This window comes from Juglans regia, chromosome 1 (assembly GCF_001411555.2).
Source record: "Juglans regia cultivar Chandler chromosome 1, Walnut 2.0, whole genome shotgun sequence".
Classification (NCBI taxonomy): Eukaryota; Viridiplantae; Streptophyta; class Magnoliopsida; order Fagales; family Juglandaceae; genus Juglans; species Juglans regia.
The window spans coordinates 16,197,353-16,212,816 of NC_049901.1; the positions used below are offsets into that span (position 1 = coordinate 16,197,353).

At 31.8% G+C, this 15,464-nt stretch overlaps 1 protein-coding gene across 2 annotated transcripts; it reads right to left on the bottom strand.

The window, feature by feature from the left end:
- Nucleotides 1-11,575: 11,575 nt before the first annotated feature.
- Nucleotides 11,576-15,021, bottom strand: LOC109006034 (protein DETOXIFICATION 41-like). Of its 2 annotated transcripts, none has more exons than XM_035684558.1 (9): nucleotides 14,942-15,021; nucleotides 14,529-14,853; nucleotides 13,817-14,361; nucleotides 13,631-13,717; nucleotides 13,434-13,490; nucleotides 12,790-13,028; nucleotides 12,215-12,333; nucleotides 12,013-12,099; nucleotides 11,576-11,898 (listed from the first exon to the last, which is right to left on the bottom strand). In XM_035684558.1, the coding sequence occupies exons 2-9, from the start codon at nucleotides 14,835-14,837 to the stop codon at nucleotides 11,824-11,826; spliced, it is 1,518 nt and encodes a 505-aa protein (XP_035540451.1). In that variant the 5' UTR covers nucleotides 14,838-14,853; nucleotides 14,942-15,021; the 3' UTR covers nucleotides 11,576-11,823. The 2 variants fall into 2 exon arrangements, with proteins under 2 accessions (XP_035540451.1, XP_035540449.1); XM_035684556.1 differs by having other exon boundaries at nucleotides 14,925-14,959.
- Between the last annotated feature and the right edge of the window lie 443 nt (nucleotides 15,022-15,464).

Sequence of the window (15,464 nt, forward strand, 5' to 3'; positions counted from 1 at the left end):
AGAACAATCAATCTTCGGCAACATCTATAGCCCCGCACTATTAGTTTCAGCAAATACAGAGAGAAAAAAGAATGGAGTAAACAGAGCATAAAAAATGTAGGCCCAAACCCTAGAATCACAGATTATTTACCCTCTTGCAGATTTGAGGGTTTCGTGTCGGTGGACTGAGGGCGGGCCCGTGTCGGACTAAGGGCGGCTTCCGTCGGTGGACTGAGGGCTCCCTTTGCGTCGAATGGGCTTAGGGCTTCAGATTGGTGGACTTAGGGATCGAGGGCTTGGGGACTGATCTCCTCGAGAAGGCTGAGGTCGGTGGTTGCTTGGCTTCAAGGGAGGAGACCGAAGAAGACAAAGTGTGAGGAGTTTTGGGAGGGAGAACGAAGAAGATGAGGAGGTTCAGGAGGGGGAACGAAGAATTGAAATTCAAATTTGGGAGTCGAATTCGAATGCGAAGCCAAAGACTGGAAAAATCGGTCTATTGGTTAGTGAACCCGATCCACACGTCAGGTGTGTCATGGCTAATGGGCGACAATAGGCTGATGCGAAGATTATTCCTTATTATAAACAACTTTCACATTCTTTTATATAAAAAAAATCTAGATTTTAAATTTTTGTTACCATTTGATCTTATGATAAATAAGTAGCGGTATGTTTACACCAAACACAAACAAGAAGTTATTTATAGACAAATGATATAATATAGTTACTGTAAAAACCTTTCACATTTGTTGGTTGAAAAGAATATTTGCTTTTAAAATTTTTATGATTATTTTTGTCTCACAATAAATAGCATGCCAACTTATAATCAATTGTTATAAAAAAAAAAAAACTTATAATCAGTAGAACTTTTATTACATAGCTAAGAATATTAAGTTATTTCAAAAGAATAAATAATTATCAAAATCAATCATCATTATAAAAATTACCAAAATTTGGTAACATACACCATCAATTAATAAACAATTCTACTAGGTAGAGCCGACTATAGCAAACGCCGCGCATGGCTGGGTCCCACATCAGATAGAAGAAAAAATAAAAAAAGAAGAAAGCATTCTCTCTCTCTCTCCCACCTGGCACCTTTTGCCTCTTTATCTCACCCTTTATTTGATCGTAGAAATTCTTTTTGGTTAAAATCTCCCGTTGGTTTCTAAGAAGGAATCACTGTCGTCGTCTCCGAGCACCAAAGCGGCATAAGTTTTTTACTGAGCGAGACTTTTTCAGGTATGGGTTTAAAGATTCCAAGCGTTTGGTTGGCGAGAAAATGTGGGAAAGCCTGATGTTTGTTTTGAAAGGAGGATTCTGGATTCGAAATGCATTTGTATTCATTTTATGCAGTGATTTTTAGTCCGTAATAATTCATTTTTTCGTGGGTACGTAGCAGAAACAATAAGATTTTGGGTGTTTGGTTGGTGAGAAACCGTGGGAAAGTCTGACGTTTGTTTTGAAAGGAGGATTCTGGACTCGAAATGCATTTTTATACATTTTATGGAACGGTTTTTAGTACAAACTTGATTTTTGTTTAAAAACTTAAAATTTTTGGCCTTAAAATCCAACGATTCATGAATGAGAAAACTCTAAGCCAACTGATAGAAGTTTTTAGAGAGGAAAAAAGAAGCAGAGAATAAACAAGAAAGGAACAGAAGTGTAGAAGGAGGCATCCTATGAAGCAGATCAAACTGGTGAGTCAGGAAAAGTATGTGCATCTACTGCTGCAACCTTGTCGGATGGATTTTCAGCTTGAAAAATTATTTATATCAGCCTACTATTTACATCAGCCTCAACATACTTAAGGTAGGTTTGAGGGTGAGATGAAAATTTTATGTTTTATTTTAGTATTTAAAATATTATATTTTAATATTATTATTATATTAGAATTTAAAAAAATTGAATTGAAATTTTAAAAAGTTGAATTATTTATTATATTTTATATGTGAATTTGAAAATATGTAATGATGAAATGAGATAATATGAGAATTTTATATCTCATCCCACCCCAAACCTGCCCTTAGTGTATAGTTAACACCGCATGTGAGATTGACTTATTAAATACAACGTATCAATGTCTAAATCATCATTTGGTGATAATTTTTTCTCCGTGTTACAGTATATTGTGCGAATTTATGCATTAACTGGAAGAGTTGTCAACTATAAGGTCTGATCGGGCATAAATCAAAAAGATAAGACATAAAATTGAAAGACAAGACATAAAGCAAAAGTAGACTTGAAGAGGGGAGAGAGGAAATAGAAAGGAGGGGTCTGCTTCGTTTGTTTTTAGAGATGAGATAAGATAAGATGAGATGAGTTGAAATTAAAGTTAAAAAGTTGAATAAAATATTGTTAGAATATATTTTTTAATATTATTATTGTTTTGGGATTTGAAAAAGTTGAATTATTTATTTTATTTTATGTAGGGATTTGAGAAAGTTGTAATGATGAGGTGAGATGAGATGAGATGAGATGGGATGTTTTTAAAAAACAAACAAGGAGCATTAGTATTGGATTGACTATTTTATTCTTTAAATTTTAATTAACATGTAACTTTTTCACTTTTAACTAATCATTCAAAACTTAAGTCTACATTGGATTAGTCATCACACTCTCTATAATAATAAAATATTATTATTATTTTATTATTTATATTTTTTAATTAATTTTTAATTAATTTTCATAATTTTCAGTAACCTCCAACAAATCATATTTATTTTTATTTTCACAATTTAACAATCTATAATATAATAATCTCATATGTATATAGATAGTAAAACCTCATATGAATAAAAATCTCATATTTATAATATAATAATCTAAAAAAATAATTTTAGACTAGCTATAGTTCTTTTCATATTTGAAAAGAAGAATGAATTTACTATAGTTTATAGTTTGGATGAAAACAATTTAGCTAATTCAATGTGGAGCAAATATGGATGATATTTATTAAATTTGAAGATGAAAAAGTATTTGACTAATCCAATGCCAATACTCTTAGGGAGGAAAATAAGAGAATCAGAAGGCGGCTAGACCATTTTTCTTAAGGTCCTTGTGGGAGTAATTTTAAAGAGAATTGAGAGCTTGTCTTCAACCATGTTTATAGTAGAGCTTTACACTTAAAACTCGTGGATGTAGGTCTCAGTGTCGAATCATGTAAATACATATCTTATTTACTTTCAGTCATTTATCATTCAGCTAGTCATGAATAAGCATTCCAAGCCCACCAACACCAAGAATCATAATGAGAAATGAAAGAGTCATCTAACCATACTGTTGATGTTGAAAAATGCATCGACAAACATTATGATGCATGTCCTATTTCCTTTTATCAATTTTAACAAAAACAAATGAACTTTGATACATATTGCTAAAATTTGATAGTTCATAATATAATTGAAAAAACAATGAGAACACATGACACGATTTTTAATTTAAGATTTACATCGATCGGACCCTTTTTTAGAGACAATATCAAATAATTTGGGCAAACAATGAGAACCACGTTATTTTGTAGGATAGTTTTTTGTGATTCCTTTGTTGGCTTAACAAGTTTTTTAGAGATAACACCGAATCAAGAATTTGACTTGATTTTCATATTTACTAAAATCATTCTCAGATTACTTTCAGATTTTGAATGAAAAATTTACTATAAATAGGGTTAAACACAAGCTCTTAAGTCCTATATAAATTCCTCCCTATAATCATTCTCATTAGATGAGAAAGTGGGAGGAAGAAGAAGCTCTTTGGTTTCCTTTCCATTTCAAAGTTGAATTCCCCAATGGTTGCCTCTCTTTTCCTCTTCAAGTGCCTTAGTTGTCTCGTCTCAATCTCTTCCTTTCTCGAGCTTTAAGTCACCTTATTGCAATAAAGTGTGAAGAGGTTGTAAGTCCATCCAAGGGCCCATGTTGTCTTAAAAGCCCATTATGCAAGGATGAAAGAGATAAGAGAAAAGAGACTTACTAAGGAAGAGACACAATTCAATAAAGTGACTCGAAAAGAAAAGGAAAAACTGACATGGGAGATAAAGCAAGGCATTTAACTCAACTTAAAAAGGAAAAGAGAGGCTAACCAAGGCAGGATTCAACTTCTGAAAGGGAGAGGGAAGTAGAGAGTTTGAATTAGAGAGCTTTTTCTTCCTCTTACTTCTCCATGACATGAAATGATCTTACAGTAAAGAGAGTCATTCGACCATATTGTAGGTCTCCATGGCATGAAATGATCTTACAATTTATTTTTCTAATCAAAATTTAAATAAGATTTCATAATGGTTTCACAAATTTTAGGAGATTAAAACTACACGTAAAAATAGATATCCAATAATAATAATATTTAAATAGAGTATATAAAGAATCTAGGAATGAGATGTGTGGTGTTTTTTAAAAGTGATTTGCTAAAAACATAAAATAGAAAAAGTGTGGAATATGTTATCTTTACTTACAATTTTACGTATATAATCATATATGCTGATATGTCAGCCATTAAAATGGCGAAGATTTTGAAATTCAAAATTTGAATTAAAAAAATTAATAAAATAGAACGGATACCCAATACGCATGATAATGTGCGTAAAATTATACGTAAATATAAACTTGAAAAAGTAAAGAATGGGGGATGTGAATGCTCTTAAAACCATCTACAAGACAATGCAACATACAAGACAATATCTTAGTTTTAGATCCTCATGATGACTAGAATCATGTCTAACAACATACAAGACAATGCAAGAGAACACTAATAATAAAAAAAAAACCAAACATGTTCATTGTAATTGTTGATTTGTTCAGATTTCTCGCAAATGAATTAATAGATAATCTACTTAGGGATCCGAATTGAATGACTTTTAATTTTTTCAATGCATAGACCTAAACAAATTATAATTATTCTTTAATCATAGTTAATGTAGACATAAGATACTCGATCTAAATTATCGGATATGAAATTTCACTTAGCATTTGAGCACTCCACGCTTACAAATATCATTTCTCATCCAAAAATATAGCTCAAGAAATTTTAAAACAAACTTGAAGATATATATGATCAGTTACCCCAAAAATTCGGTTACTAAATTATAAATTTATATTTCCATATCAGCTCATATATATTTCTTTTATAAAAAACCAAAAGTCATTAATTTTTTAAAATATTAAAGTATCTTTTTTTTAAACCTTTAAGAGATGATATCGTCTCCGATCAATGAATCAATCTTTTATAATGAAAAGCACATGAGCAAAAATATACATTGAAATTTCTTATTTTATCTTAATTAAAAATTTTAATATAATCAATTATCGAGATTGATAAAAAAAAAATGTTTGTTATAAATTGAAAGAATATGAAATCAATTTTCAGTATTATATACACACACACACACACACACACACATACGAGCATAATCGTCATCGTATAACTTTGAGTACAACATAAAATTTTGGAAAAAGCTTCCAGTCGGATGGGTATCAAACCCATTTTTGCACCAGCCAATAGATGGTTGACACATAGGGACTGTAGGAAAAACTACCATGAACTCGTGTGCATGCAGGTCCGGCTCTTTTCTTCTGAAATCTCACTACCGTGCAAGACGTTCTCCCTCCCTCCCCCATCTCTGCATATCGTTTTGCTTCTCAGAAAACCCACCTCCCTCCACGACACACAACGAAACGCCCACACACGCCAGAATGCCCACCACGACTCACGACGGAAGCCCCACTCGACGCAACGCCCACCACCTGCACTCATCTTCAAAACCGACAGAAGGTAAACTCTAGAAAATGGGGGCATTGTTCGAATTTCTCATTCTTTATTCCTTTTCCTCACTGTTAGTTAGCTTTCAATCTTAACTGGGTTTTTGGTATTTCTCCCAAGTAGGTAAACTTTGCATCCCAAGTACATTTCTTTGTTTGAATTTCAGCTTATTTGCATTAGAAATGTAGGGTTTTTTTTTTTTTTTAATTTGCTCGAATTTCGGCTTCTCTGCTTTAGAAATGTAGGGTTTTTTTTCGAATTTGTTGGAATTTCAACTTCTTCGTTAGAAATGTAGGGTTTTTTTCAAATTTGTTCGAATTTCAGCTTCTCTGCGTTAGAAATGTAGTGTTTTTTTTTTTTTTGAATTTGTGTGAATATAACTATATATACATCATATTTTTACTTAATCTTCATCAATTACATTACTGCATTTTTAATTTGGATATTGAGGAAATAGAGTCACACCGCGTTCAAATATTGTGGTTTGGGAGAATGTAATTAGTTGAAGAAGAATAATGATGGATTGTTGAAATAAACATGCATGGATTTTAGTATGGGAAGATTTGAAATCATATTTTTACTATGGTTCTCATGTTCTTCCTTCTCTGTACAAAGATAATTTTAAAATGCATTTCAGTATCTAAATTTCTTCTTTTATGCAAATACAGTGGAATGCCATAATTTGTTACCGTAACCATAATTCCTTTTGTACATATTTGTTTGGATCCTCATTAGAAATTAGTAGACTCATGCAAGACTTTTGCTCAAGCCACTAAAACCCAGTATGTATTTAAGGGAACAAGTATTACAATACTTGGTTATTTGTAGCCAATGCATTTCAAAGCAGCATCACAGTATTACAAGACCTTTTTTTGTAGCCAGTACATTTCAAAGTAGCATGACAATATTACAATACCAGGTTATTTGCTCTGTCCTTTATATGGTACCAAGAAAATATAAACTGGTAGCAATTGACAACAGTACAGACCCTTAAACTAGGCATTATTACTAATTTGCTTGAAACTTAAAAATTGAGAATACGTTGCCCTTGTGACATAGGACATCTGTGCATGCAAGGGAACAAATCTTAAGCCATTTTCAAAATTCAAACATCATGACAGTAGATTTAGTTGAACATGGAAATTGGTGTGGGTGTGACATTAGGCCTAAAATGGTGCATGGTGGTTCTGCACCCTTATCATCCGTCCATTTCAATATGTTACTTATCTTTTCATATCAACCTTTTCAATTAGGCCTAAACAATAATAACCTTTTTATATATTTTCTTTTGGATTTCATCTTTGTCTTTATTCTCTTTTTCTATAGCAATATGAAAAATAGTTGAGGAGACACCATATCTAGCTTACAAAGATCGATATGTTATTGCGGCATTCCCTCCAAAATGCGAATGTCAGGCAACCCAACAAGTTTTGGTCGACAATTTTTCAATTGTCCAAATTATAAGGATAAAAAATAATGTGGCTTTTTTGAATGGGTTGATCTTCTAATGGAACAACCGGATTATCGTAAACAAACGTTGGAATTAACACAACGAATAAATGAAAGAATAGCAGCTGAACGTGCAAGAATTGAACACATAAAATTCCAATTGATGAAGAAGAAGTACAAATGTGTCTTGATTGCATATTGGATTCTATTTTTTGTGTTTTTTCTTACTATGAAGTTTTATGAGCCTTTATGCTCTGTAAATCATTTAATGCTACATTAAGATCTATTTGGCTTATCGGGATATTTTGTATTTATTTTTTGGATCAGGTTTTGTAAAAGACTATTTTTTATGGGATCGGTGAATGTACTTGGTTTTTGATTTCTGATTCTTTTGGATATTTTCTGGAAGTGTTGGTGTGAACTCAGGAAACATGGTGTATGAAAAGATTAATAGTACGATATTATGTAATAGATTAATAGAAGTATATGTTCATATTGGAATCACCAAGTTGTATGAAAAGATAAATTCTAACATAGGAAGGTGCCATTTCTTCATTCAAATTCTGCATTACAGCCAATATATGACTACAAAAAATATTATGCCTACATACAGCGAACATACAGCCACCAAATGGCTACAAAAAAATCAAATGGTAATACACCCAACATATTAATTTGTCTATCAATTTATTTAAAATTAATTAATGTTAACAAAATACACAAATATTTATATAAATTCTACTGTGGCTGTTAATATTTTTAAAATTAATTGAAAAATTCCTAAAAAAATTATTATTTTTTGTTGAATTTGATCTCGGGAATTTGAACTTTTTCTAGACAGTTTTGGTTATGGGATTGTTATTTGTCCAATTTTTTTTTGCCTATGGAATAAGAGTTTTTGTTCTTCTTGCTAAGCTCATGATCATCATTTAGAACATTCTTATCGGCAAGTAAGGTAAAGGAAAAACTAAAATCACATGTTTTATCTTTTACCTATTTCATTCAAGACAAATTTTCACATTAGATTATTCATCTATTAATTTAAATAATAATAAAATATTATTAATTTAATATTTTTATATATTTTTTTATCTAATTTATTTTTCTCATATTTAATGATACAAATTCATTGTAAATTTTATGAACCCAAGCACCTATATATATATATATATATATATATATAACAATTAATGGTGCAACTATTATATATGTAGCAACAAAAGGAGAGAGAAATTAATATAAATTATTCAATGTAGGGTGAATAGAAACAATACAAATATAGAGTTACTGTAGCTAGGAAGCAAAATATTTGCCTTTTGCCTCTTCCAGTGTATCATTTTAAAGGATTGTTAGCCAAATTTTAGGTTTCTTTTGGATACAGAAACACTCTTAATTCATTGCATCTCATCTCATTTTATCATTACAATTTTATCAAATTCTCATACAAAATATAATAAATAACTCAACTTTTTCAAATCTCAAAATAATAATAATATTAAAAAATAATATTTTATTCAAATCATCTAAAACCATCTCATCTCATCTCATCTCACTATTTAAAAGAGTCTGTTTGCATTTACATTTGGCTAAGCCAATGTGAATGCTCTTTGGCCCATTTGTATATTTAGTATATATATGATTAGTAGTAAAATTATTTGAGTTAACATATTTTATTGGGTTTTGAAAAAGGAAAGAGAAAAATTTGGATAAAAATATTGTAAAGTTTAAATATTGTTAGATACAAATTTTTAATATTATTTTTATTTTAAAATTTGAAAAGTAGTATTGTTTTTTGTTTTGTTCAAGGGTTTGAGAAAATTGTAGTGATTAGGTAATGATCGGATAAAAATAATTGAAGATTTGAAATTGAAAAGTATTTTATATTTGAATAATATTTGAGAATGAAGTATTTGAGAATATCTGAGAATACTTTAGAATAATTGTATTGCCAAACTTTGCTAAATTTCTCGATGGTATTTTTTTATTCTACAAATGTCATAATATGTTGCAAATGGACATCACGTTATTCTCATATCTCCATTTTCTTCTCCATTCAGCTGGTTATTTAATTAGGCCTCTTTTGTATAGTAAAAATATTTCATCTCATCTCAACTCATCATTATAATTTTATTAAATTTCTATACAAAATATAATAAACAATTCAACATTTTCAAATCAAATAAATTTTGAATTTTTAGTAATTTTATATTAGATTCGATTCAAATAATATATTTAGTATATTTAGTATGAACATGATTTGCTCCAACTTGTTTGAGTTTTTTTAAATTTTCTTATTATACATATAACAATAATACTATAAAAATAATAAATACGAGATTACACGAATTTATACAAGTCGAGTGGAGTTTTATACAAGTTGTAACGTTTAATAATTTATCATAATTTTGTGTTCAATAATAGTTTATTTAATAAACGAAGCAAGCCAAACTTGAGTTTAACCGAGTGAAGACTTGTTGAGAATTATTGTTTATTTACATCTTAATTGTGGGCAAGAAAAAGAAAAGAAAAAAAAAAGAGTGGGTGAGATTTTTAATATAAGAGAATATTGTGAAATCACCACTTGTCTCAATAGTTTAAACTGATGAAAAGATATAGATTTTATTATTTATTTTATATCTTAACACTTCCATTCACGTGCGGGCCAGACTCCTCTTTAATGACTGGTCCAACAAGTGGAATATTTAATTAAATAGAATAGAGTGTAGAGTCAGGATTCGAACTCAGGACTTCTGCTCTGATACTATGTAAAATTATCAATTGTTCTAAAAATTTAAACTGATGAGAAATAATAGATTTTATTATTTATTTTATATTTTAACAAATATACCATTTTTTTTTTACCCATGAACACAATCTGGATCAGTTTAAGGTGGTTTGTTTTTTTAAAAGAAAAGAAAAGAAAAGAAAAATTGTCCAAGTCAAAAAAATATATTCCAGGTATAATTGAATTCTAAGGAGTGGGCAGGGCATCATTATTGAGTTAGGTATATTGCTTTAAAAGTGAAAAGAAAAATGTTATGGGTCCGGACATATTGTTTTTTTTTTTCATTTTTTAATTTAATAATTATTGAAATATTTTTTAATAATATTTTATTTTTTAAATATTTAAGTATATTAAAAAAATATATGAAAAAAAGTAAAAAAATAAAAATAAAAAAATGAAATATATTTCTCGAGACACATTGTCGATGGCTGTAGCCTGTAGTGTCACCCAAGTGAAAATACTTGGTTTTATTGAGGTGCATCTTTTGATGTACTTATGTAGGTCCCTTTTGGTTTTGGTTGTATGAAATAAATAGCTCAGGCTGGCCGGGAATTGGCGGAACGCTTGTTGTTTGGATTTAATGGAGTAGCATAGGAAACAAATTTCTCTCCTTGTCAAAGAATAAAGGTAAATCCTTAAAAAAACAAAGGTAAACTCTATGTCCTTGTCACGGAATGTAATTTATAAAAAAAAAAAATTATAATATATGTTATGGGCATTAAATTATGTTATATACATTTGGAGGGAGTGTGAAGAATAAGGGAAAAAAATTTGCCATAAGGTACAAATCTGACCTTTTTGGTTCCCAGCTTTGTAGTTTTTGCTGCACAACATTCGTGACAAACATATAATCTTCATTGAATTTGGTCTTTCCCTTTTGTCGTTTTCAGTTGGAAATAGAATGGAATCATGATTTGAATCCAAAAGAATTTATTGCAACTTTAACCAGTTTTAAAAAAGAATTAAGTAATTATATTTTTGTAGTGATAATCTTGATTAATTAACCATTAGAAGCAGATAAATTCAATTAAATTTTAAATATAAAAATATGTCTATTATATGTGGTCCCATCATTCTTTTTTTTTTTTTTTGGGTGTTAAGAGACAAGCAGCATGGTGAGTTAAAAGGCGAAGGTGGTCCTAATATAAGCATTGTGTTAAGGAATGGGAGGTGTCATATATGCATTATACAAGGATGCCTTGTTTCTATTTCTGTACGATATTGAATTGAGTCTCCTCGCTGTCTGTATCAAAATCAGTGTTGGGGGATATTATAATTTGAGAATGACACCAAGCCCTCTTCTATCAATTTTCGACAATCCGTGCAAGTGGCAGGCGTGCCTCTAGTACTCGCTCTAGAGGCTGTCGATCTTCACTATCAAATGAGAGTCTTCAGTATCGTCTAGGCATGTGAATTTCCATGTGCTATTCAAGCATCGCATGAGTCCTATGCGCCACCATCTTTTGGCATTACAGATTGCCACATGCGCAACTGATCTGACCAAATTCAAGTGGCACATGTGGCTCACTACTGTGTTGTGCTGGGATGCAATTACTGCGTGCTTCAATTGAATGGTGTAGCCAAGTTGAAGAGAGCGAGAGAGAGAGTTAAACCTCGTAAAAAAAAACTATTCATTGATGATTAGTGTCCAAGTACATAATTTGCCTCACAGTCACAGTACCATTGGAAATGATATCATAAGATGACAAGTGACAAGTCATGTGTTTTACATTTTCTTTGCATAATCTTGATGGAGACGGATTGCTCAACTGTTAAACATATAGATGTAAGATGGCATATATAATTGATTGTAAATATTGCTCTAACATTGCAAGAAATCAACTAGATCGGGACAAGAGAGCTTATTTGGTGGCCACCACCAAGTCTAAGGTATCATCTTCTGCAGATTTCTTCAACCTTTCTGTGGCTTTCTGGACCTAAATGCATAGGCATTGTAAAATTATTTAAAAAAAAAAAGGACTTACACGTACGTACGTACAGATTCCTTCATGAAAAATAAATAAATAAATAAAATTATTGAATTTAGTTACCTCAATATTCCAATCTGTCCTGGCCGTTAGTATAATTAGAGTTACTGTTTGCAGAAAAACTCCAATGACCAGCCCCCACCAGATTCCCTGACAAAGGCCACCAAGCAATTTGCATCCCATCCCATTATTCTTTACTTATAATAATGACACACAAATATACAACTAATACTTGGAGAGATAGAGTTAGAGAGATTCGACTTACTGTTACTCCTAGACTAGTTTTGAAGCCAAGAACACATCCAATTGGAAGACCGATGAGATAGTAAGTGGCTAGGTTAACATAAGCCACCACAGATTGCCATCCACTTCCAATTGCCACGCCTAAAATTCCAAATACGAAAATAAATGAAAAAATGCTTATATTTCTTTTTCATCTAAATATGTTAGAATGTAATTTAAACAATTAAATTTATTTCTCTTTGTCAGCTTAAACTTTTGGAACAATTGATTAACATGATATGAGAGTAGAGGTGGTCTTATGTTTATATCCCGACTTCACACTTTGTCTCGTTTAATTAAATATTCTAGTAATAAGTTTGACCTATATGTGAAAGACAGTGTTAAAATATAATTTAATTTTACGGAAAAAGTGATGAGTTAACACGTGAAAAGATAAAATTAATTATGTAATATCAAAAACTGAAAGAGATAAGTATGTAAATCTAGAAAGTTAAAGGGATGAGAAGAAACAAATTTAGTTATTAAGGGTATATAAACAAAATCTTTGTTTTGTTATATATGTTTGTCTTTTTGTACCATACGTGTTTGTGACATTACCTGAGAGTATGGGTTGAATGCCATTTAAGAAAACAGAAATGGCGAGCAATGGGGTCAGGTTGGACACAGCCTCTATGACCTCAGCGTCAGATGTAAAAAGTCTGCTCAATGCAACCCGAAATACCAGAACAATTATGCTGAAAACTGTACTAATGAGTATGGTGGTCGCATTCACCACCAGTACTGAAAATTTTGCAACCTTGGCATGTCCAGCCCCAAGCTCATTACTGACTCTGACACTGCAACCCACCGAAAATCCGTGACCATCAATTGTGATTTTAAATCCAGCAGTAGCAAATATTTTACAACTTTTTTAAGATTCCTTTTCTAAAGGAATACCGCTGTCATAATAAATTAACATTATCTTTATCATTATTCTGTTAGGTACGTTTGGTTACCAAATTCTAAACTCATTTTAATTTATTATTATAATTTTTTTAAATTTTAATATAAAATATAATAAATAATTTAATTTTTTTAAATTCTAAAATAATAATATTATTAAAAAATAATATTCTAATAATATTTTATTAACTCAACCTATTTCAACTCAGTTTAACATCCAAACGCAGACTAAATCATCGTATCAAAGAGAACACAGATAACTCAAGAAGAAGAATTTGGAAATCTTAACATTAACAGACCTGGTTGCTGCGCTTAGTCCCAACATGAACTCAATGTCCCAGTTCAAGTAATTCATACTGAAATCATGTACAGTTTACACATTAGAATATGCATGACAAGCAAGTTAACAATTTAGCGTTTGCAAAAAAACGAAGAATACATGAAAAAAGAAAAGAAAAGAGTAAGAAGTCATAGGGTTGAGCGTTGACGTACGTACCAAACAGAAATAGAGTCTAGTGAGATTGTAGGGTTGGGGAGGAGCCCTGATATAAGTACCAATCCTTGGCTGTACCATATCTCCAAGCTACATCAATATTATGATGAAGCTCAGTAAATTGTTAAACACGAAGGGAAGAAGATAAAAATATTAGAGAGGAGCAAGAGAGGCAAATTAATTTTCTACCACAACATGACAGCAGAAGCGACAGTGATCTTTAAATAAGGCCAAATCCCTTTGAAGGCTTGGATAGAGAAACCTGTCCAAGTTTCCTTGCAAGAGGGGCTTAGAAGAATATAAAGACTAGTGACAAAGACAAGAATCCACCAAGAGAAGCTTTGTGTTAGAGCAGCCCCCAAAAGTCCGTAGTCCAAAACGTATACTACCAACCACGAGAGGAGAATGTGCAATAGGAATACTCCACAAGACATGAATGCCAGAGGATTTACAATGTTCTGTGCTTGGAGAAACCTCTGCATCGGGCAGTATATTGCAAATGCATAGAGTTGGGGTATCAAACCGTGCGCAAAAATCTGGCCTTGCTCAGCGATGCTCTCCGATTGTCCTATGGCTATCAGGATGGGGCCAGAGTACCAGTAGAGAAAGGTGAGGAGAACTGCTGCTCCCAGGTGCAAAATTATGGCTTTTTGGCAGATAATACCCATTGCCGGGTACTTCTTCGCTCCATATGCTTGTCCACACACGGTCTGTACAGCACTGGCCATGCCCAACTGCGTTTTTGAGAAGGAAATATCAAAGTTCAGAACATAGTTGGAATAACAAAAACTACTCAAAACATGCTGCAACAATTTATGAATATCGACATACAGTAGGTGTGCAAAAACCAGAATAACTAATTTAAATCGAAGTAAAAAAAAAAAATTAAAGGAAATCACACCATAATCCCATAAGCTAGACCTTGCATTCCAACACTAGCTATGGAGGCCCCAGCAAGTTCCAAGGTTCCCAAATGGCCAGAGAAAATCAGGGTCACAAAGCTTAGCATGTAGTTGCATAGCTCAACTACAATGGATGCCCAAGACAGAAGCCAGAGGATCCTTGACTCCCACGCCACTAACCGAAGCCACAATCGGAATTCCAAAGGACGGTGTTCCAAGGACTCTTCGATGGCATCGGAGGACAAGTCGGAAATCCGATTGTGGGCGTAGAGTCCATGTAGCAGCGGCTGGCACTCTGCGGAGCCCATGATATATTTCGAAGCCCTGGAAAAATAAGAGTTGAGGATACTTTCGAATGAACGGGAAACAAGTGCATACAACGTGAATATGAAGACCTCCAAGGATCAGCTACCATTTTTGTTTTAGGGTTTTGACCCAGTAAAAGAGTTCAGCAGCCTTCAGCTACCACTCCAAGAACATGGTGCTCACCAACCAGTTCTCTCTCCTCCTCTGTATCTGCAAATGTAGGTTTGAATCGTTTGAGGCAGAGACAAAAATAGGGGAGAATTGTCGCTGAAGTTGACTATGTGGATTTTAGATTTTTTTTTTTTTTTTTAAGGGAGTGTTACAAATCATTTTTTTTAAAAAAATATTTTGCTTTTGTTTTTAAAAATTAAAATAGTATGAGATTGTAAAATGAAATTCTTAATTATTAATTTAGTATTGATATAATTGTTATCATTAATGATGCAAAGAAGGAAAGCGACTTGGTATTGGTCAAGTTGGTGGCTTCATCAACCAATAGCTATAAATATTTTGTTTGTACTAAATTTGGATAAACAAATAGCTCATCTCTATCGTCTTGCTTTTGGAATTTATTGTCATGAGGATAAGCAACTTCAGTATTTCTGATTATTTGTCTCAGTTTCTTCAAT

Bases quoted from the DNA above. Each gene is read 5' to 3' on its own strand.
- LOC109006034 (XM_035684556.1), bottom strand. From the start codon at position 14,944: ATGGTAGCTGATCCTTGGAG. The intron at 14,362-14,528 runs GTGTGATTTCCT...TCAAAAACGCAG, and splicing joins GTCTAGCTTATGGGATTATG to TTGGGCATGGCCAGTGCTGT. The intron at 12,334-12,789 runs GTAATGTCACAA...TTGGAATTTTAG, and splicing joins CATTCAACCCATACTCTCAG to GCGTGGCAATTGGAAGTGGA.